Source organism: Buteo buteo, chromosome 13 (genome assembly GCF_964188355.1).
Source record: "Buteo buteo chromosome 13, bButBut1.hap1.1, whole genome shotgun sequence".
NCBI lineage: Eukaryota > Metazoa > Chordata > Aves > Accipitriformes > Accipitridae > Buteo > Buteo buteo.
In genome coordinates, this window is record NC_134183.1 from 24,944,425 (window position 1) to 24,967,766 (window position 23,342).

At 44.4% G+C, this 23,342-nt stretch overlaps 2 protein-coding genes and 1 long non-coding RNA gene across 3 annotated transcripts; 1 reads left to right on the top strand and 2 right to left on the bottom strand.

The window, feature by feature from the left end:
* Positions 1-1,438: 1,438 nt before the first annotated feature.
* MESD (mesoderm development LRP chaperone) lies at positions 1,439-8,854 on the bottom strand. The gene is made up of 3 exons (XM_075045118.1): positions 8,643-8,854; positions 4,055-4,287; positions 1,439-3,316 (listed from the first exon to the last, which is right to left on the bottom strand). Exons 1-3 carry the CDS (start codon positions 8,805-8,807, stop codon positions 3,052-3,054), a joined length of 663 nt encoding a protein of 220 aa, XP_074901219.1. The 5' UTR covers positions 8,808-8,854; the 3' UTR covers positions 1,439-3,051.
* Positions 8,855-10,912: 2,058 nt separating this feature from the next.
* Positions 10,913-18,526, bottom strand: LOC142039023 (uncharacterized). Its single transcript, XR_012652780.1, has 3 exons — positions 18,086-18,526; positions 14,606-16,279; positions 10,913-11,687 (listed from the first exon to the last, which is right to left on the bottom strand). It is a non-coding gene; the product is annotated as an uncharacterized LOC142039023 (long non-coding RNA).
* A 114-nt stretch (positions 18,527-18,640) lies between these two features.
* TLNRD1 (talin rod domain containing 1) lies at positions 18,641-21,897 on the top strand. Its single transcript, XM_075045120.1, has one exon. It carries the CDS (start codon positions 20,053-20,055, stop codon positions 21,118-21,120), a length of 1,068 nt encoding a protein of 355 aa, XP_074901221.1. The 5' UTR covers positions 18,641-20,052; the 3' UTR covers positions 21,121-21,897.
* The last annotated feature ends 1,445 nt before the right edge of the window (positions 21,898-23,342 follow it).

Sequence of the window (23,342 nt, forward strand, 5' to 3'; positions counted from 1 at the left end):
CTAGAACAGAGAAACCACTAAGCTGAGTGGAGAAATACAGCAGATGTTTAGCTGTCAGGAAAGCAGATGATTTTCCACATACCTCTGTTTAGTACTGAAAAAATAAGGAAATAATAAGAGCTATAATCACCACTCTACTTGTTGAAATTAGTTTTAAAGGCTCTATCTGAATTGCCTGTATGTAGAGCCAAAAATCTGTTACTGGAAGCCTAATGAGACTCAAATTCAAAATCCAACATCTGCTGGGGTACTTATAGAACATTAATGACCTTAAGTAACTTTTTGAAGATTTTTTTTATATACACACATATATAAAAAAGTTGTATTGTGTTCAGGCCTCTTACATCATTACCAAATAACATCTGCTTATGGAACGCTGTACCAGGACAAGTGCTAGGGTCTCAAAGACTTATTGGTTTTAAAAGAGAACATAAGTTGTTTTGGAGTAGAGTTATGAGCTGCGATACTAAAGACTGGCTGGTGAAGAAGTTCCTGCCAGACTGCCACGTTATAGTTACTAGCGTATTTAATTATTTTTTGAGTGTAAAGCATATAAGAGGGAGAAGAAAAGTGGAAGACAGAAAAGCTACTTGAAGGCAGTATTTTGTATTTTATATCAAAAGCAACCCTCAGGTCATTACTCCTATTAAAAACCTAAAAAAACTCCAAACACTTTAAAATTCAAATAAGTTATGTGGCACAAAACATGCCTGCATTTGGCACAGGCAACTTAATGACTCAACCAAACAAAACCCACAGTCAATTGGCTGGCTGAATTTCAACAAAGCCGTCCCCCCTCCTTTTAACTATAAAGCAAAAAGACTCAAGCTACTATAAATGTAGATTTATGAATGACTAAAACAAGTATCTATTCTCAAAAGCCAGGCTATAGCTACAGTGTAGTAATTGTTTCTCCTCCTTGGCTAATTTGCTTTTGTATTATTTGTATACTGTTTCACATTGCTTAATTATTTAGCTCAGGAAGAACCCAATTTGATCAAAAAAGAAATCATGTTTATGTTTTATAACATTAGGAAAACTACAGAAACTGCATTGCCATGTTTCTCATCATAATCTGAATTGTCATCTCTATACCATAGTTTTAAGTTGTAAAACAAAAAAACACATTAATATTTCATATTTATAGTGTCATCTGACCTCTGTTCATCACTTGAGATGAAAAGCAATATTTAAAAAAAAAGGGGAGGTACAAACACACAACACTTGACAAAATGATAAATTAGTTCTGGACAAGAAATGGACTGCACATCTCTCCTTAATGTAATGCAATATCCAAGCATCTACAGGGACTCTTCTCAATTCCGCTACACATTTGGGTTAATAGTAGAATATAGAAGTAATACAGAAGTAAACCTGAAGAAACACATGATTTTCACTTTTCCACTCAGACAAACAGGCACAGACCTGTTTAATGAAGTGTGGCCAGAAAGGTTTCTTTAATCCTAAATTTATACAAATATAATTAAAATTAAATAAACTGATCACCTGGAACCATCATCAACATCATTTAGTCCTCACGTACAGAAACCAAAGACAAGTTAGTCTGTCTTCCGAATACCTAACTAAGGCATTTTACTACTCAGTGAGACAGTAAGTTTAGTGACATCTTTTATTTTAGAACAAGCACTCAGTAAGTCACAGCTTCCAACTTTTGATACTGAAGTATTCCACAAGATCAACCATTATGGTTCAGTTGGGACCTTTTATCCAAAACACTTGGATTTTAGCACCTTAAATAAAGAGTCAAAGTAACATCTTAGTAGTAACGAATGAAGACAGTTAATACTGTGCTCATCCCCTGGAAAATGATGTGGACCATACATACTAGGTGCATTTAGTCCTTAACAGATAATAAGGCAGAAGGGAAAACAATTCTAAGCAATGGACTTAACTGAATACAATCTGAATAATAACAAAACCTTCCCAGTTATACAAAGTCTTTCAAAGAGAAGTCACATTTGCTCCCATACATCAAACTTCATAGCATTTAAATCAAATGTTCATTTACAATCAACCATGTCAGTCAGGAATCCGTACCCAAAAAACTCCCCCGAACCTGATCTGGTTATTAAACATCAGTGATAGGTCTAACTCAAACTTTAACTCTGTACTGTAACTAGTGCTTTTTCAGAGATTTAAACAAAACCTTAAACCAGTAAAATGAATTCATTTCAGAGTTAAAGCTATTTCTTCTAGCTCACTGTCTAGATAATGGGGCATACATAACATTCGCTTCCACAGGCACAGTTCTTTGGCAGCAATAGCAATCTGAACGGCATGAATCTGACTTTTCCTTTCACCCCCGCACTGCTCACACAGGTGCTATAATTCATTAACATCCCATCATCACTTCTGATGGGTACAGAACCTCCTTTCTGCACTGGAGTGCATTAGCCAAGTATGTGCCTTATCTTCTTCCACCATGCTTCTAAGAACTTCTGTGGATTTCTGGGACATACAGACTCAGTTTTGTTTATTTTATAAAGAAACAGGCAGTCTAACCAGACACATCCTAAACACCGTAATTTTAGGCATCTTTGGCCACTGTAACACTATTCTTTGCAATTTTAGGCAGTTTTGCCAACTGAGTCTAGAAAAGAGGCTTCCAAGAGAATCTTTTAGCGCTGTACTCTGCTATCTAACAGCATCTATGAATCAACAACCAACTTGCGTACCCAAGATGGATGCGGCTACTATAGATGAACATCGGTGTATTCTATTTCTTCTTTTCGACTTAAATTAAGCTTGTGATGTTAGACACACAGATTTGTTTGTTTATTTTAAACAACAACAAAAGCATAAAAAATTACAAACTAAAGTAGTCAATCGCTGGTATTAAACATTACCTTTCCTGTAACTAAACAAATGGCCCATATTAATAAGTAAACTGGTGTATTTCAACATAGAAGTCTTTCAACATCAGTAATCTCTGCTTCTTTCCTTCCCCCCCAATAAAGCCAGGAATTGTATGGAAAATTAGTTTCCCTCCAAGGAACAGCAGAGCAGCATTCAGTCTGGTTAACGCGTCTGTCATAGATCCTCTCTCTGTTTGGTTGCTCGGTTGTCCTCTTTGATGCTATTAGATTTCTTGTCTGCATCTTTTTTCTTCCTTGCTTTTTCAGGTTTTGTTTTGTTTTTCACTTTCTCATTTTCTTCTGCTCCTTTGCCAGGATAAACCTGACCTTCCAGAGTAACATCCGCACACCTTTCTTGGTTTATCAGAAAGTCTTTGATCTCCCAGGCGTAACCGCCATCACGTAACATAAAGATGGCACGATTTGAGCCAACAATAAACCTAGAGGAAAGATATGTATTTTTTCAGTTAGCTCTGTGCCCTTCAAGCACTACAACATTTTGCTTAATTCGGATCACCTCCATGACTGAGGCATACATTTAAGAGCAAGAAGCTGGTCTTGCTGTTGCCTGGGGATGGGGACAAGAGAATAATTTTCTAGCACGTGTAAGAATAAAACATATTAAGTTTACAAATAACAAAGGAGGAGTAAGAAAACGAAGAAAACTGAAGAATTAATTTGGCACTACATAAAATCCACTAACGGGCATTAAATTTGCTTTATACACTTACTGCAACCCTTCTCAGCCTCAATACAAGAGCGCAACATCCCTCTGTTTCAAAATGATCCTCTCTAAGAGAAAAATCACATTTTTTAGCCAGGGGAACAAAAAGCCTTTTGTGGTGACAAGTCTTCCAAGTGCGATGTTTTCCACCAAGCACATAAAGGCAAACTACTGCAGCTAAAACTGATAAATAGCTGAAAGGTAATGAGATAAAAAAGAAACTAGGCTATATATACATCACATGTAAGTGTTAAAAAGATTTGTGCACCACACCAGAATTTTTGTAGCGTGACTTAAAACAAATTGGCATATAAACTGATACAGAAATGAAGAAATAGTGACGGACGATGGAGGTGGGGAAGGGCACAGGATGAACAGTTGAAAAGATTTTAATGAAGAAAGATACAAGGGTTCTGTAAAAGCAAGAACTTTATCCTTGCATACAACAGCTTACCTTTGCACGTCATAGTTTGCATTGAAGAGACTGCCCTGCCACAAGCTAGTAATTTCTTCAGTCTCCTTTTCTGTGGGATTTCCCGACACTGTGACAAACATCATCAAAGTCTTCCCCTTTTTCGTCAGCTTCAGGATACTTTCAGGCTTGCCTGGATCAATTTTTGAGAAATCTATTGGTGCTGGAGGCCTCTTGTGTTCGGGAAGATCCCCTTCTTCAATGTCATCATCTTTCTGTTTTGAAAAGGAAAAGGAAGCTTTAAGTGCAACTGTTCCACAAAGCTGTTCTTTTTTGAAATTTCCCATTGTTTAGAGAGTAACTGCTTTGCTAAAGAGAAGTATTTTTTAGTTTAATGATGGAGATTCTCAAACCAAAAGAAATAATGGAGTTTGTTTCAGGATACTTCACCAAGAGTGCTCTTTCTATTTAAAACTTCCCACTTCAAAATGATGCACATTTTCGTACTGACAGATAGAATCTCATTTTACCATGTACTGAGAAATCTTTCAGTCTTAAGGCTAATTCAATACAACTCCACCTAAGTATTTCATAAAAGAGTATGTTTTTTCTTCACAGTTTCACAGACATTTATTAAGCATATGAGATGAACTGAGAAAGTTGTACTAATAAGACTCATATGCACATAAATAAAAGTGTTCATCTGCATATTGCTTTCAGAGGTCAAAACTCCCTTCTGGGAATCATGCAAACGTGTGATAATTTAATTTTCCCTACTTTGTGTCTTTAAACAAATAGAACCACAAGAATTCAGAATTTCAATGCTCATGTCACAGGAAAGAAAAAACTTCTGATGCCTCTGCTCAGGTTGACAGGCATTTAAGTATTTGGAAAGGCAGAATTCAAACTGCTGCCCCTTAAAACGGCTCACGACAGAGAGGAGTGCATATAGTGACAACTTACATGGAGCCAGAACTTGATTTCTTAAACAGTATTTGTATCATAGAATTAAAAAGTAAAAAAACCAAACAAAACAGAAAAACCCAGAAGTCTTATACTGGCATCCACCCAAGCACTACTAAATCAGCAGGAATTCAGGAAGATATTTTAGGTGGTGTTTTGCCTTCAAGAATTTAGTGAAAATATGCATCACTTCATTAGGACCATGAACTGTAGCAGCATTTAAAGATATTCCCTTCAGAAGCCTCAAAGGTAAGAAGCCAAGCTTGATTTTTAGATCTAAGTACACATTACCTTCTCATCTCTGCACATACACATATGCAAACTCAACATTGTCCTCTTACAACATCCCACTACGGGAAGCATCCCATACCGTTTAAAGGTTAAGGTTTCATTCAAGTGACCTGCGTTCTCTTACCATCTCGATTATGTAGTTTGTTGCCTTTCTGACAAGACAGTTTAAAATTTAGTTACCACAGAATAAAAGTTGTAGAAGCCTTAGATTTTATCCTTTCTTTTCTTACTAATAATGTATCTGTTTCAATTTTGCAAGTCTGAAGCATGCTTTCAAGTAGTTCACATGCCTTTGCAAATTCCATATTAACTGAACTGGGAGCAAAGGAGAGCCCCAGGAAAGTCCCACTGCCCTCACTAAGTGGGAACAATACTTACCTTAAAGGAAGCTGAAAAATGCTCATACTGGTAAAGTACAGTGAAAATACAAAATCTTACAGGACTGACTGAAAAACACTCTTCAGAGGTAAAAGCAAATCAATCCTAATTTTAGATCAGTTTGGCTAGTGCAAAACCACTTATTTCACAGTTTTGAAAGGGAAAGGCAGAAACAAATATTTCCAAATACTCCTTACACAATACAGAAATTGACTTTGGATTCAGTGACAACACGATCTACTAACATATATTATCTATTTTCCACTTAACTATTCAACTAAATGCTCACAAAGCTGTATTGTTACAGTTTGAATAGAAATATAAGCAGCAGTCGAAAGCTCCCCTACACAACACTTCTCTTCTTGATCCTGTACAAACTATCATGCAGTTTTGTATTTATAAAGCTATCTACAAAGTAAATGACTGGAAGAAGTGTAAGCTTTTGCTTTGAAATGTGTAGCAGATTCATTCATTTAAACATTAACATGAGGCTTCAGAGGGAAAGCATTACATAGATACAGTAATAGCTATATATTCCTTCTCCTCCCCTCTGCTCCCATTCTCATGCATTTCTCATTAATGCCCTGGATTTTTATTTTTAAAAATATTAGCAACATATTTCACCTAATTCCTCAGCCTATTCATTGATCTTAGCTTAGAGTCAAGCCTGAGAAACCCTGAGCTTATAACAATAATGAACTATTTTAAGAATATGACATTTCAGTAACAGAAAGACCTCCAGACCAGATTCTCAGTTCCGTTTCCAGCTCCTCTGGACTCAAGGCTGCTGGAGAGTCCCCTTCCATGAGGGGAAATCCCTAGGTGGCTTCCTTCAAGCTCTAGTTGTGCAACTGAGCTGCTGAAGCAGCCTCTATCTCTTTTCCCCATTCCCCATGCTCATTTTCCACTAGATCACTCTCCCAGTTCACCAGGCAGTCATGCACGTGGTTGCGCCAGCACAGCGCAAGGGGCAGCACAAGAGCCTGAACGGAGAGGTGGCTTCTCCTTTTGGGAAGGCTGCTGGAGCCACAGCCTCAGCCTTGCCAGGCTTGTGGCTGAACCCAAGGATGTTACAGCCACCATCCTCCAATGCTTTTTGACTAATTGCCAGGGAAATAAAAAATATTAGGAGTCATCTCACTCACTTGAAAGCAATGACACTTGATTCTGTACAGATCTGTGCCCTGTGCCCCTCGCTCTCGAACATTAATTCCTGCTCTTATCCAAATTCATAATGGCCCCTTTGTTTCTCATCCCACCCCATCAAGTCCACTCATGCCTTTTCTCCTCCTCTATCCTCCAGCCACCACCCCCTCGAGTCTTTCATGTTCCTTATATGTGTTCTCACTACCATCAGGCAAAATGCCATACAGCTGACCATCAGAAGCTGCCATACAGAAGACCAAACAACCGTTAATTGTTGAGCCCCTGCTTCAGCAACTTTTTTCTTCTAAGGCTCTGGCTGTATGCGCATTTCCTCAGTGGCAATGCCAACCCAAGCAGCCAACTCCCTAGCTGCTCAGCCACATCTGCATGCAACATGGCTACAAGCATTTGTGCAGCACATGGTGAACTGGATCAGAGACCTGCTCCAGCTAAAGAGGAAAAACCCTGAGCAGCCTCCTGACACTGCCTGCCACATGGCTGGAACAGAATACGCAGCCGAAGAATCACGACAGCATTAACTTGAGTCTCCCTTTCATCCAGGCATCCAATTCAAAAACTCGGAGATGCTCACCTTTTAAGATTTTTCCTACAATGCCCAGTTTGGTTGAAGTTGGCCAATATTATCATTTAAGCCTTGATTTTTCAGCAGCTGGGACTACCTGGTCCTTGGCTGATACCACTAACAGAAAGGTGAACTTTGAGCTTTTTACATAATTTTATTTAAAATTTTAACTCAATTTTCTAAGAATCTCCCTTACTAAAGGGAGATACACAGCAACAGTCCATGGGATGCACAAGTCCACAAACCTGCCAACCAGGTCCAAGGCAGACATCCTTACTTCTCACGGAAGTTACTTTACCTATATTACACGTACAAAACCTACTTCTCCACCTTGACTAACAGCTGTAACTGGTGTTACAGGAGACAGAAGTTTTCACTCTATTATTTCCTGCAGTTTTTGTGCAAAACATTCTAGGGAACAGCCTCATGGGACAGAATAACATAACACATGAGCGCTTTGGCATTTATCAGAAGAGGATGGAAGACAAAAATAGCGAAAAGAACTGAACAGTGGCATGACAACCACATGGAGAAAAGAGTGATGGGGAACTGTCAAAGAAAGTTAAGGCAGCGGGATGAAGGGCGACAAGAGAGAGCTGGAATTAGAAGCCGCCATTCAAACGAGGAGTGGCAAGGAAGGAAACACCAAACCAAAAAACCAACTACATAGTACTCTGTAAACGTGAATTGAGTATTTCTCCCGCTATCCGCCCTTTGGCCATAAAACATATATCCCTTTATACCCCAGAAGAGCGGCATTTACGTCAAACCTGGCTGTTGGCCTGCATCGGCAGCATGTGTTTGGGGCTCAGGCGCTGGGAGGAGGGAAGGGGGCAGCAGGGCGAGCTGTAGGCACCCGGGGAGAGGGCAGTTCCCCAGGACCCCCTTCCGTGCCCGCTCGCCCAGATTTTGCAAACAACCCCCCCCGCACACACACAGAGGAACCCGGAGCCTCAGAGGAAGGAACCCGCCGCCTGCCACCCTAACGCCACGAGGCTTCGGGGATCCCTCCCTCCCGCCCATTCCAGGCCAGGGCCCCAGCTAGGCCCGGGGGAAGGACGGCCGGGCCGCGGGCGCCAAACCTCCCACCTTCCCCCGGCGGAGGCGCCGCGGGGCCGGGCGGAGCGGCCGCCCGACCGCCGAGCGGCCGCCCGACCGGGTTGCTCCGCGCCGGCAGCGCGGCCCGCCCGCTCCCCGGCAAACGCCGGGTCCCCCCTGCGGGCTCCGGGAGGCGCAGCCCCGCCGCGGGTCCCCGGCCCCTCCCCGCACCTCCCACTGCTCCAGCAGCCGAGCCATGTCCGCGTCGTTGTAGTCCCGAATGTCCTTCTTCTTGGCCGGCCCCGCTCGCCGCTTCCCCTCCGGCTCGGCGGCCCCGGCCGCCGCGCACAGCCACAGCGCCAGGCCCAGCAGGGCCCAGCCGGCGGCCGCCGCCATCTTCTCCCGGACCTCGCCGCCTCGAGGGGCGGGGGCAGCGCCGGCTCCGGCCGGGGAGGAGGAGGAGGAGGAGGAGGAGCTGGTCGGGGAGAACGGGCGAGGGGGCGGCGGGGCGGGCTGGGCGTCACGGGGCGCTGGGACTCGAGCGGTGGGCTGGGAGCAACCGCCGCCTTTTGGGCCAGTGGGCGGCTGCCGCGGGCGGGGCGGGAGCTGCTCCTCGAGGCGTGCCCGAGCACCGCGGGGGAGGACGGCGACCACCCTCCTCCTCCTCCTCCACCTCCTTCTCCTCCTCCTCCACCGCGATGTCGCACCCCGGCGTGCGAGGCGCTGTCCCGGCACAATGGGCCGTTTCAGGAGGCTCCCGCCCAGCCCCGGCCTGCTGCGGTCGGGGGCCGCTCTGGGTGTAGTCCCTGCAGGTCTTGGCCCAGAGGATTGACTGAAAGGTGGACGTTGTCGGGTTTATTTTTAAAAAAAGAAACGCGTGACGGACCAGCTCCTGGAATATAAACTATGGGATTCCTTTTTGTTGCTTTTTTTTTGAAAGCGGGATGACCAAGTATCTGTGTTCACTAATGGATGGGATAGGAACTGGGCCCATTGCACCGAGTCTTCTGATTTTAACTAGTATCCCAGCAATACTAGGTTTTTAGAAGAAGACTTAAATAAAGCTGTTCGTTGACTAAAATACAACTCCAGAATGTCTGACCACCACAAAAAATTAAGAGGTACGGCTTTTTCTTTGTACAGACTACTTTTCCATTATCCAAAACAAACCAAATAGATAGATATCTGCATAGCCTTATTTGCTCTGGAGTCGTCATTTTTTTCCTCATGGAAGCTGTTTTCATTATAAATAGCACCAGCTTCTCCTTGGCCTCTTGGACTTGGGACTCCAAGATGTTTAAACTTGGGAATTCAAGGAAGCATCACAGTAACAACTACTGGTAGATACAAATGGTGGTCAGGCTGATGAGTGAACAGGGTGCTTTTCCATTCCATTGGAAGCACTGGAGGGAGAGCAGGCTCAGAGCAGAGGAACTAATTCTCTCGAGTGAACACTTCAACCCCAGTTCTGTTACTGTTCCATATAGTCCTATAATGAATCAGGAGCCCACTGCCCTTATGGGCACAGTGTGCAAATACAAAACAAAAGCAGTCAGGAGGCAGGGACGTGGGTTCGGGAGGCTTTCCGAAGCCTCGACTGACTATTCAAATGGTAAGACGCTGAAGGGCTGTGTAGCTTGTGAACGCCAGGGAGACATGCCACACGAAGCAGCAGCTTGCCAAGTGCACGCATAGCATGAGAAACAGCAGGGGAGGATGTGGGATCCAAGATTTCAGCACCCTGATCAACAACCAGTCTGGTCTGCAACCTCCATACTGAGGGTTATCGTTTTATAACCTTTCAGACATACTGCCAGTGCGCCTGGGAAACAGGAAGCAGGGAGACCATAGCTATTCATGGAGCTTGTTAAATGTATAGTAACTGAAACGGAGTTTAGTCAAGTACCTTTCACAAAGCTGTCCAGTAAGTCACTAATGAGCACATTTGCTCAGTGATTTCTCATTAAATGTAATGAGCATCAGGTATACTGATTAATGAGGTTTTACTAAAATATGTTTCTGGTAACTTTTGTTATTACTGGATCACGCATACATTCACTGGAAAGAAAATAAAGACTAAAGATTCAATTTTGGAATGCTGGACTTACAGCATATTTTCACTGAACTTCTACTGGGAAATATTTTCTTCAATTCTGTTTTCTCTTACTCGAACAAACCAAGCCAACTTTGACTTTCTTTAATATCTGGTCCTACATTCAGATGTGGATTTCAAAAGTAATCCAATTCCCTTTGGTGAGTGAACAAGTTATTCAGTATATCCAGCACTGCACCAAACAACACTATACATCTCCTTGTCGTGCATATAAAAGCTTTAATTTGAAAGGGAGATATTTTTCATGCTTGGCTCTGACCTTGCAGCTATCTCTGTTCAGGCAGAATTCTGTGTCCAGGAAGAACTTGTTTAACATATGCTCTTTGTGGAGTCAGCTGCAGCACGAACACCTATTCAGCCTCTGTACTCTGCTGTTCTTTCCCATGCAAGAAACAAAAGCAATGCAGCTAGAAATACTTATTACTGACAGGGGCAAATGAAATTGCATTTTCTTTTTATTGAAGCACACTGTGTTTTGTTCAGAGTATCTATAGAATCATACAAATACGCTTTTTACAGCTTAAGCATTTTTCATGTTCCATAATAGTTTTTATAGTCCTAGTAGCTAACACTATTATGATTACAATACAGAATATATCCAATAATAGATGGCTACTTTCATTGTAGATTGCAAAAGTAAAGTGTTTAAGGCTTTACCTTGTAGCTTCCCCTCTAGTCATGCTAGGGAATGTCTCAAGCTATGGCTATAATTTCTGCTTCTACAATACGCAAATTTTATGAGTAGTACTTTCAATTATAAAGTTACACCTTATCAGAAAGGCAAATCTACCTCCCTCTGTTGATGTAAACTGTTTTCATTATTGAGTAGGGTTGAGTCAGCAAGGCTTCAGGATGTTCTAAATTTCTGTTAATGAAGTTTGGGATTCTCTCTCTCTTTTTTTTTTTTTAAAATATAACTTGCATTTTTGGAACTATACTTGTGCAAAATATATTTCCCATACCATTATTTCTTATGAGTTAGGAGAAGAATGCGCATATATTTTTAGCTGCCAAAAGCTCTCTCAAGTCTTCGCTGGTGGAGGGTTTTTGTGTGCAGTTTTCTATTTTAAAGTGGATTCCCATTCATCACATTTTACTTTTCTTTGCAAATAGAGTACAGTAGGGTCTTAAAGCTTGTCCCTTGACATTCCTTGGAATGAAACCTTGGAAAGAACAAAGAACTTGACTTCATCAAGGAAAGGGCAGTGCCGTCTTGGAAGGACATATAGACAATTAAGAGATTGAACTAACAGGATCAGAAGATCAGCCTAAAGCATGCAGAAGCAAGAATGAACATGCAAGGGCTACCCTGCTATCAACACATGCTGTGTCTGGAAGAATTAATTCATTTTAAGAACTTTACTAATACAAGAGGATGTTTTATAGTGGCTCACATGAATGCGGTGTTGCAAAAGGCAGCCTTTTAGTGATTACTTTGAGTATCTAAAATGATTGAGGTCTGGTGTACAGCCGTGCTCTTTATACAGCCCGACAGGCATTAGAACTGCTTTTGCAGCTACCAGCTTAGTAAAGGACCAGGCCAATATTGTGTTAAACAATACAGAAGACTTGCCGAGTAACAGATCCCAGAAAACTCGAAGCAAGTTTTGAGATGACCCAGAATTCAGAGTATTCTTACCCCAGTTGAAAGCATTGTCATACATTTTACAGAATGTCAGCATATTCTGAGTTACTTTCAGTAACACATTCAAAATTAATGCTTTCATAGGTCAAATTATCTTAAGTACCCTAAATGCTCCCCTGCAGAGACGATCTAATGAACAAGCTCTCACGCAAAGACAGTGCATGTGTAATTGCAGACCTCTAAATGCCATCACATTTGGAGAAAAACTTGAAGAATCGGACCCGAACATGTTCTCTTTAAAAAAAAGAGTATTTCTAAATCTCAAGAAAGGAAAGAAAATATGCTTTTTAATACTGTTACTAGCAAGCAAAATATGCTGTCATCTAGAGCACAAAGATTTGAATGAGTCAGAATAATTTCAGTCCTCAAATGAATTTCATGCATAAAAAAAGCACACTCACTTGCCACCTATTAAGAGAACGCAGATTTTTGTTCCAGACCTTGAATTCCTGGGTCCAATTTGAAAAATTAAGTCTTTATTCAAAATTCTCCCAAATTAGGGGTTAATTATTGTGATTTGGACATGAAAATCCGATTCAGGTACTAACCTTGAAATTCAGATTCTGAATTCAGTCTTGACCACAAAATAAATCTTTACCCTAACTTTATGTTGTCCTGTGCATGTGCATTTTATAAATTAAAACTCATTGACTGAATGGAGATGTTTGACAAATTACATGTTAGCTTTGCATCGTTACCTATCTGATCAGGTTTGGGGAGGGGGTATGACTTTCTAGTCAGCTGCAATAAAGCTATACACTGTAATCCTTGAATTCAGAAACACCACAGAATGTTCCTGTTAATACTCATCTTACTGCAAGAGTCACTACAAATCTGTGCTGGTTAAAACTATGTACTAGTTACACAATTTAAAGTTACCCTATTAAGAAAAGAATTACATTAAATCAATGTCAAAGAAGGTTTACACAGTTCCCACAGGAATTCCATTTATAGTCTAATTTCCACAATCTAAGTGAAATTAATTTTGTAGTCCCAATTTAATTTTAGGTTTACAGGTCAGTTTTGGCACCTACATCTAATGTAAGTAATACATTACATGAACTTCTGATGACTTAAAGGTGCTAGACTTAAACTGGTAATGGTCAACAGCTCTCCTCATAGAACACACAGGCACAATGAGAAAAGTGTAGGATCAGAGACTCCTATGAAATCATCTATTAAATTTCTCTCATGACATATATTTAAAAAAAAAGGGGGGGGGGGGGGAAGACGGGGAGTGGGTGGAACCCAAACCCTTCTGTAAAGTATTACAGCTGCACAACAGAACATCCTACCAAAAGTGCAATTCAGGAAGGGTGGGCCCTTGCACATTTTGTTCAAAATACTGTGTTCTCTTTTGATCTCAACCCCCCCCAGACCTCAGAGTCTCAAGGGAGGGTCTTGGATTCCTGTTTATGCTGGACCATTCTAATCAATAGCATTTACCACTCTTCCATTAAGTGCTTCTGAGTTTCAAGCCAACTGACCTACAAACCTGGCCCTCCTTGCCTGCTCCAGGGAGGGAGAATGGCCACAAGGAGCTACGTTGCACCTAATGCTCTCCTAGGCACTTGCCTCATAAAACATGAGGTGTAGGATGGATATCCACATGTGTAGATGGTAGATAAGAACATGGAGCAGAAAGCCATTACTGGCTGCATCAACATAAAATATGGCACAGCCTTCCATTCCATGCAAGAGGAGTTTTATAGCTGTGTTTTCCTTTTCATAAAAACGTGTCTCTTTTCCATGTCAATGTATTAAATATCCACAGTAACAGCAGGGGACAACCAATCAATTATATATGGTAAGTAGTGAAAACAACAGTACAATAAATGGTGAATAAAAGGACAACAAAATAAACCCCACTTTTCTGTATTATCTTTCAGTTGAGCAACAGGAGCTGACTGGTATTTTAGACATAACTGAGATATTTACATTGCTGGTATCTGCGTAATAAATTTTTTCTTACCTTTGATACTGTGTTTCTGACTATGCCATATTAAAAAAAAACAAACCCAAAACAACAAAAAACCCTACATCAAAACACCAAGGTTAAGCCTGTCTGTGAAAGCCCACCTATTATTCTAAAAGCTACTTATTAATACACAAAATAATTTTCAAAGAAAAAACAAAACTTGTGACTGTGCTTACATTTTGCTGTTACAAGTGACAGTTAACTGTTCCTCCCCATCTCTAGCTGTCTTTTTTTGCTACACACAGACCAGTTCTCAGGTTGCATCCCCAGTGTATCAACCATGATTACCTCTGCAGACCCGAGACAGACCCAGACCTTACAGTTTTAGTCTCTTGTGAAGTAATGGCTCTAAGTACTGACCACAAAACACTTACTTAGCACCAAACCATTTAAGACAAAATAGATCTTAAAAACAATAAAACAGTCAACACACTTGCCTTTCCTTCCGTATGACTTACCATTCCATTCCTGCAAAAAGGAAGGCCCAGCTTTTTCCAGCCTCTTCTGCAAAGTCTGCCTCTGTGTTAAATTATTTCTTCCATCAGTCTCTGCCAACTTTATCATCCTCTGATTTTTAGTTCTCAGCCTGACAAACCAGCTGCATCCCTCAGAATTGGAGCTATCGTTCTTGTAATTACCACCTCATGGGTTTAGCCACATATAGCTGACACAGGGGAACCACTGAATTGCCTTTTATTCCTTCATCAGCTAGCTCCCTATTAAGTTAGATCAATACATCTATACAGGAAAGTAATATAAAGTAGTATAACCCATTGTATAGTAACTTCCTCTCACCAACCTGGCCACATACAGTGTTCATAAAATTATTACAACTTGGTATTCTTCAGCTATTACTCAACACTGGCTACACTGGCAAAAATCGATTCCTCCTTCACAAAAAAAAAAAAAAAAAAAAAGAAAAAGATTTTACTAAGCAATAAAAGGGCCAAGTCCTGTGAGATGATTCAGGAAAGAAGGCTTCAGCCTCCAGTTTCTGTTGTACTAAGCACAATGCAAAATAAAGATCAATGTGAAGAAAGAAGAGCTCATACAAGTAAGCCAATCTTCTGTACACTACTAGGCCACATTAAAAAGCCTTTTAATCCCTTGTATCTGACAATGCCTGCTGTTTTGAACCCCAGAGAGTTATTTCATTCAGACTCTGTCAGTGAAAGCTTTTTAAGGCCAAGCGTGGCCACCTGAATTTCATGTCTTCTAAGTCTTTACACCAATTCACAGAGCTGCCCAAGTCCTGCAGGTCACCTTTGGACTCAGCAGCCATTAAATAAATGGGTACACACACATTCTCCTTCAGAGAGATGTGCCGAAGACTTATGAATGAAATAATACCCACCCCAAACATCACTGAGTAAAAGTTTGCTCCTAAACCACACAGATACATCTACCCGACCTTTAAAGCATGTATCTAGCTGATCTATTCTACTCAAATTACCAGACCCAAGAGAATCTGCCTTCAAGGCTGCCTTTTAGAATAAGACTATGTGTTTATGGTCAAATAATAACCATGGTAAACACAGACCGTGGGTGATCTTGAACCCAGCCAGGCCAGGTGTACTTATGATGCAACAACACAGTCTGTAGGAAGGTTCTAACAGGCAGCTGCTCCAAGAAATGCCTCTTCCATGGTGCAAACAACCAATTAAGGTGGCATTTTCTACATTATTTTTTCAAACAGTGAAAGTCAGGTCACTCTTCATCATACATTTCATATGCAGAAGAGCTGAACACCCAGGGCTGCTACTGGAGGAAAATGACATTTGGCAAGACTGCCTGGGAAACTGTCTACGAGCAACACCTACGACATGACAATAATTACCAGTTCTGCCCCTTGCTAATACTGAGGCTGATAAGCACTGGATCAGTCTTGTGGACAGATTAAAGGAGCTCAAAGAATATTTGCTTTATATTATAGCAGTTACTAAGAGCTTTGGTGGCCCTGTCAGCTGCTAGGAACTGCCATGGGTTAAGGCCTAGCTGTGTTTCTGGTGCGGGCAGCTGGGAGGAGGGCTGGTGGAGGAGCCACAGCAGGAACTGTCCAAACCAAGGATCTCTCCGCTTTGTCCTTGGGGAATGGCACAAATCATATGGAACATCACGGCAGGCGGCAGCATCTATAAATGGAAACGATTATTAGGTCATTTAACACCTCTTCTAGCCAGGGGTGAGACCTACGTTTTCTAAAATGAAAACTTTCAAACCCTAATTAAATGTAGTCAATCCTCATTAAAAATAAACTAGGTTAGTATTTATGAGAGGCATTCCTTGTGCTACATAATATCTCACTGCCTCATTTAAGGACATTCTGAAAATATTTTGAAATGCAATTCAGCTGGCTGCTTCTGCCCATTGATTTTTATTTTTCAGAGTACTCTGAAATCATTCCTATTTATAGTTTTGAAAACGAGTTGCTGGCAGTAAGCCAAAATTGTTTAGGCCCAAATCATGACCTTCCTTTAAACTGCTATAATCTGACTCAAGTAAACAGAATTTCCCTCACACTGTTTCTGTGAGGAGGGATGGGTGGAGAACTGCCGTATTTTTTTGACACACCCAAAGACCAGTATCTGCCCCTTTCCTCAAGCCTGGCTCTACGGAAAGGGTTCCCCCCCCCCGCCCCCCAGAAGCATGCATCCTGTTAACCCTCCACTTCCACATCTGTAGTCATCCTGCTCACGTCTCACTCTACAAGTCCATAGAGAAGGCCAAGGGTTCCTCTAGCTAATGAGTGAGAATATGTACAAATAAACTTGTCTGAAGCTCTTTAAATGTATGCAGTCTATTAGATGGGCTCTGTTTGTGCCAGGACATCGCCAGATCTGGCCTGCAAGTGAGCAGTCTGCTCCAATTTTTAGTTATTTCAAGGTCACTTATACCCCTGCAGTAGTATAAATGTAGCAGGATGTTAATCTAACTGTGAATTGGGACAAACCTATTTCTAGATTTCTGTAGCCTGCTAAATGCATTGTAAATGCCTAGAATTAAGAGGCTAACTTGAAAAAAGGAGAGTCTCGGTGAAAGAAGCAAAAGAATGTTATTTAGCTGCAGCTTAAGCTGCAGCAAAATATGTAACAAATGGAAGATGTGGTTTCAACATGGACCCTGATTATTGAGGATTATGTTGACGGAGATACCGCGTAACAGGAGAGAATCTGATGCGTGGGACGTAAATATTCTCATCACCATCGTTTACCAAACTATATATTCCCTTTGGAAGCATCCCAGGCAGCATTAAACCCATCTTCTTATAACTTGTTCCAGCCCAATTAGTAATTTTAATTTTATTATTGTTTAACGGCATTTACTTGAACGCCTCAGAGTTACTGAGCCTAACATCTTGCTTTTGACAAGAATCGTCTAATAAAGTTCTTGGTGTGCTGCAGATGGGAAACAGGCCAGAGAAAGTCGGCTTTGCAGAGGCTTTCTGTACACAGTTCGCGTCAGCAGTTTTACATTTTCCCTGCTAAATTCTAACAAACGGTAAGCAGTCTTCAGAAACAATGACAGAAACATGAAAGAAACACACTAAATTCATTTTCATTGGTTTAAAAAGTGGGTCAAGACCAACGCTGAGGGAATCATCTCTATGTAAATACAGACGCAGTGTGTATGCCCCGTACCATATTTACAGCACCGACTGCGACTAGCAAGAGGTTGGGCTTTTTAACTCCATGGGAGCAAAGCCGGCCGAAGCCCCCCGCCGGTGTAAGGAGGGCCCGCTGTCCTGAGCGCCGTGAGCCCGTCTTTGGTCCGTCGCCGTGCCGGCTGCACTAGGGAACGGATTCTTCCACCTGAAGCGCGACGGTCCGCAAAGGGCGCTCGGTGCCGCGGCCCCGGCGCTGCCAGCCCGCTGCCCTGCCCTGCGGCACCGGGCCGAGCGGTGAGAGGGGCCGGAGTTTTGACCGGAACGTCGAACTTACCTGGCGGGCCGCCCGGGGCAGCAGGCCTGGCGGGCGCAGCGCGCCGCGGAGAGCGGCACCCGGGGCGTCGGTGCCCCGGCGGGCTGGGGCGGAGGGCGGCTCCTCGGCATCTCCTCCGTCGCCGATGTCCGACTGCGCGACGCGCTCCCGCCCAATCGGCGGCCGCACCGGCCCGCCCGGGCTGAGCTCATCCGGCTGTCCCTCTCCGGCTTCCCTTTCACTTTCCTCCCACCGGCCTCGCCTCTTCTCTCTCTTCTCTTCCCCTCCTCACCCCCCCGCGCTCCCCCCCCCCCCCCGCCGTCGTTTATTTATTCGTTCAGCCCTCTCTAATCCCGCGCCCGGCGGGGACGGGGTTCGCCTCACGTCTGAGGGGAGGGGAGGGGAGGGGAAGGGAGGTGGGGGGGGGCGGCGGCTGCCGTTGGGGCCGTTGGCCGGTGCCCGGCGCGGGCCCGCGGCCGCCGGGCGGGCGGTGCCGCCCGCGGCACGGCGCTGCTGCCCCCTCCGCCTGGGAGGAGCGTGAGGCGGCGGGCGTGGAGCGGGGCGGCGGGGGGAGGGCAGGATTTAAACGAAGGGCGGTGACACCGCACAAAAGATTTCGATAGGCTTAAGTGAGGTTACAGCAAAGGCAACGGGGAGGGGGGAGCCTCCCTCAGAGCCATGCAGCGTCTGGCTGGCAGATCCGCCGCAGCCGCCTCTTCCCAGTAGTTTGTCTGAAAGCCTGAGAAAGGGAATTTAAAAGAAGATTTCCTCCCCCGTCTTCTTTTTTTTTTTTTCTTTTTTTTTCTTTTTTTCTTTTTTTTTTTCCCTGGGAGTTGGCGACTCAGCCAGAAAACATGGCAGGAGGAGCGCAAGGCCGGGCGGGTCGCAGCATCCGCGGCTGTAGCCCGGAGCCACCACCCTTGTTTGCGGGAAGAGCCTAAGTTGGTGCGGCGGCGGCCACAGCGGGAGCCGGGCGAGGAGGGGCCGGCGGCGCCGAGTCTGCGGGGCCCTGGGCGAAGGGGCATGGACCGCGGCGGCGGGGAGCGAGCTCGCAGCGGCCGCGTGAATGATCGAGGCAGGAAGGAGTGAGGCAGCGGCAGAAGGAAGGGGAACGGATCCCGCGCGCCCGCCCCCAGCACCCGGATCCGGTGGATCTTTTTTTTTTTTTTTTTCCCCTCTCCCCTCTCTCTCTTTTTTTTTTTTTTTCCCACCCCCCTCCTTCCCCTCCCGCGGCTCCCCTCCCGTCCCGGTCCCCCGCGGCGCCCCCTCTCCCCTCCCCGGCCCGGCGGCGGGGTGCGCGGCGGGGCTGTGGCGGCGCGGGGCGGCGGGCGGGCCACACCCTCCGCGGCGCTTCCTGCGAGCCGGCGGCGCGGGGCCGCGGCGGGCGCGCCGGGGGCGGCACATGGTGCGCAGCCGCCGCCCCTCCGGCCCTCGCGAGCTGCGCCCGGCTGGCGCTCGCCGAGCGGAGGAGCCGGCGGCACGGTAGCAACTCGGCGGGGGGCTGCGCCCCTGCCCCGACTCCGCGCGGCTGCCGGGCGTCTCTGAGGTATTCCGTCTCGTAAAGGGGAACTTTGCGCAGGATCCCGCAGCCGGGAAGCCGGAGGAGGAGGTGGTGGAAGGGAGGGAAGCCAACGTGCGGAAACAAAAAAAAAAAAAAGAAAGAAAAAAGGAAAAAAAGAAAAATTTTTAGCCAAACGATGCCGGAGCGGGGCCCGGGGGCTCCCGGCGAGCGCCGACCCGCCGCGGGAGCGCCGTAGGAGCGAAGGCTGGCGCCGGAGCGGGGCGGGCGCCCCGGCGGAGCTCGCTCCCCGCAGCAGCGGCAGCCCCGGCGCCCAGAGCCTTTTCTTGCCTCCCGGCGATTAATGGAATGATGTTGCGGAAAAGGCAGAGCGATCCTGCCGGGCTCAGTCGGGACTGCTCGGGCGGCGGCGGCGGCAGAGGCGGTGGCAGCGGGGTAGCGAGCGGCATGCGAGTGCCCCCCCGGCGCTATGGCTAGCGGTGGCTCTGGCAAGTCCAGCAGCGAGGTGTCTGGCGGCGGCATCCCCAGCAGCGGTTCCCTGCAGAGGAAGAAGCTCATCTCTATCTGCGACCACTGCAAGATCAAGATGCAACTGGTGGCTGATCTGCTTCTGCTGTCGAGCGAGACCAGGCCGGTCAACACCGAGAGCCTGTCTGTCTTCGGCGAGTCCTTCGAGAAGTGCAGGGACACGATCATTGCCAGGACCAAAGGACTCTCCATCTTGACCCATGACGTCCAGAGCCAGCTCAACATGGGACGCTTCGGGGAGGTGGGGGAAAGCCTGATGGAGATGGGGGAGCTGGTGGTCTCCCTGACCGAATGCTCTGCCCACGCTGCCTACCTGGCTGCAGTGGAGACTCCGGGGGCCCAGCCTGCTATGCCTGGCTTGGTGGATCGCTACAAGGTGACCCGATGTAGGCATGAGGTGGAGCACGGCTGCGGGGTCCTCAAGACCACCCCTTTGGCAGACATGAGCCCTCAGCTCCTGCTGGAGGTTTCTCAGAACATGTCCAAGAACTTGAAATTCCTGACAGACGCCTGCGTGCTGGCCAGTGAGAAATCCAAGGATAAATTTGCTAAGGAGCAGTTCAAACTCAGTGTCAAATGTATGAGCACCAGCGCCTCTGCCCTCTTGGCGTGTGTCAAGGAGGTCAAGACTTCGCCCAGCGAGCTGACCAGGAACCGATGCGTCTTGTTCAGTGGACCTTTGGTGCAGTCTGTCTACGCTCTGGTGGGCTTTGCCACTGAGCCCCAGTTTTTGGGTAAAGCTGCCACCATTAATCCAGAGGGCAAAGCTGTGCAAACTGCCATCCTAGGAGGAGCCATGAGTGTGGTATCTGCTTGTGTGCTCCTGACCCAATGCCTCAGGGATATAGCCCAACACCCCGAAAGTAGCACCAAAATGAGCGATTACAGGGAAAGGTTGAGGAACTCAGCTTGCGCCGTCTCGGATGGTTGCAACCTGTTATCTCAGGCACTAAGAGAAAGATCTTCACCCAGGACTTTACCGCCAGTGAACTCCAATTCTGTGAATTAACCCCCACATCTTCTGTTTAGATCCCAGTCATTGCTAAAGGAAAATAATAGCCCACCTCCTCACCCCTTTTTTTGTATACCAAAGAATTTGCTTGGATGAGCCCCATCCTTTGATTTCATGCGGTGAAGAAGCAGAACACATTCAAACCATACGTACTAATAAAGGTAGCCAGTTTTGGCTTCTTTTTCTTTAAAGTCAAGCAAGTATCTGCAGATAAATTTTCCTTTATTCAACAAGGTCTTCACACAAATGGTAATAACTGTTTAAAAGTTTTTTATATTTGGGGAGGTGGGGGTATCTTAAAAAAGGAGAAAAAAAAAAAAAAAGCTTTAATCGCGCTGGGTGCGGTTTTTAAAGTTTGTCTTGTCTTGTCTTCCGAAATTTCCCTTCTAAATTTTACTGTTCGGTTGTGCAGGAAAAAGGTTACCTCAGTTCTCACTCATTTAAAAAAAAATGAAAAAAAACCCAACAACACATAGATGATGGATGTAGCTACTATTTTGTTTGTTTTTGTTTTGTATGACTTTTTTTTTATTTTGCATCAAGTGTTAGGTTAGAAGTGCATTTGGTGTGTAGGAGTGGAAGGACTGGAGGTTGTGATTATGTTTTCCATGTGTTGATTTCCAAACTGGGGGAAAAGCTACTGTGAGTGTTTAAACAAACAAACAAAAAATTACACTATAACAAAAGTGATTTTTAATTTTTTTCCAATGTCAGTTTTTATCTTGCATGTACTGGAGTATTTATTTCATCTATTAAAATGTTATGTTTCTCAGATGTCTTTCTGTGAATCTCTTAATACTTGAATAATTGAACAACTAGGCCTGTTTGCATTGTATGTCATTTCCCCCAGGGAATGGGTGGTACAAATGTTGCTGTAGTTCTAGACAGCAGCATACAGGCCTCAATTCAGTTCTTCTATTTTCATAAGTACTGTCCCTCCCCCAGTACTATCCCTCCTCCTCAGGACACCTCTGACAGAGATAACTCTGTAGTTGTGTTTGTGGAAAGCTGGACAGTGCTGTAGGCATTGGGATTGCTCTGTCTGCAGAGCGCTGCCCGTTGCTGCAGTGGCATAGGCTGGCTTTGTTTGCCTTTATCAGCATTCTGTGTTACCTTTTGAGAAGTTTTGTATTTTAACTTTTGCAGGTGGTGTGAGCCATCGGTGTTAAATTTGTGAGTTTCCATATCAATTTATTTCTTGAAAAACATTACCCTGCTGGATAGCCCTGTGCGTGTTGCATGTGTCTGCTTAGGACTGTGAAGGTTTGCCGGAGTGGGCCCTTTGATTCCTCAGAGGTTTGTGTTGGAGCTCCTCAGTACAGATTTCTGTCAAAGTAGTCCGAGTTTGATGTTGTAGATAACAGGAAGAATTAGCTAACTTTTGAGGCCCAGTCCACCTGCAGTTGAGTTCCTTGGGAATTGTGAGTGAACCTTAGGGGTACGCTGCAGTAGTTCCCATAATTGCAATGGTGATCTTTTTCAGCCTGGTCTTTGTGGACCTGTGGGATCTGTTGCCTTCTATACGTTCCATGAAAGGTAAATAGAAGAGTGAGTCTTCAGGCTTTGTTTGTCTGCCCAGCTGCAGTGCATAATTGGATTTTTTTTTAATATGTCTGCAAATTGAACAATGTTGAAAGCTATTGGAGAATGTACCTTAAAAATGTGGTTACTGTGGTTTGAACCTTTACTGTACAAGTACTGTCCTATTTCTTCCTTTGAATAAGTAAACCTTTTGGTTTGGGATATGGAACAGTCCTGGAATGGTGAAAGGTCTTCCTTTTATAGCTTTATTGTTTCTCTTGCATGTGATGCTTTTACTTAATTTCAAAGGGGAGTGAAACATTACTGGGTTGTGGACAAATACATCCTGTTGAAGGAGATACAAGCTAAGCTTATATATCTGTATATTCAAGGTTAGAAAAAAAATAATTCCTGGACTTAAGTACAGTGGACCCCAGTATTAGGTTTTGTTTATTTTTAAATGAAACTTTTCTGACTTCAGTGAATTGTATGATTAGGACTTTTCTTTGTGAAAAATCAGTCCAAGCTACATTCCCCTGGGGTATGGTTTTCTCACTGTGTTATATCTCTGATGCACAATACAAGCCTAGCAGTATACGCTGCAGAAAGGCACGGATGTCTGCATCTGTGTGGTACAGTATAAAAGTTTTCTCACTGTTTTTTCATAAATATTTATGTATCAAAACACCTTTGAGTTA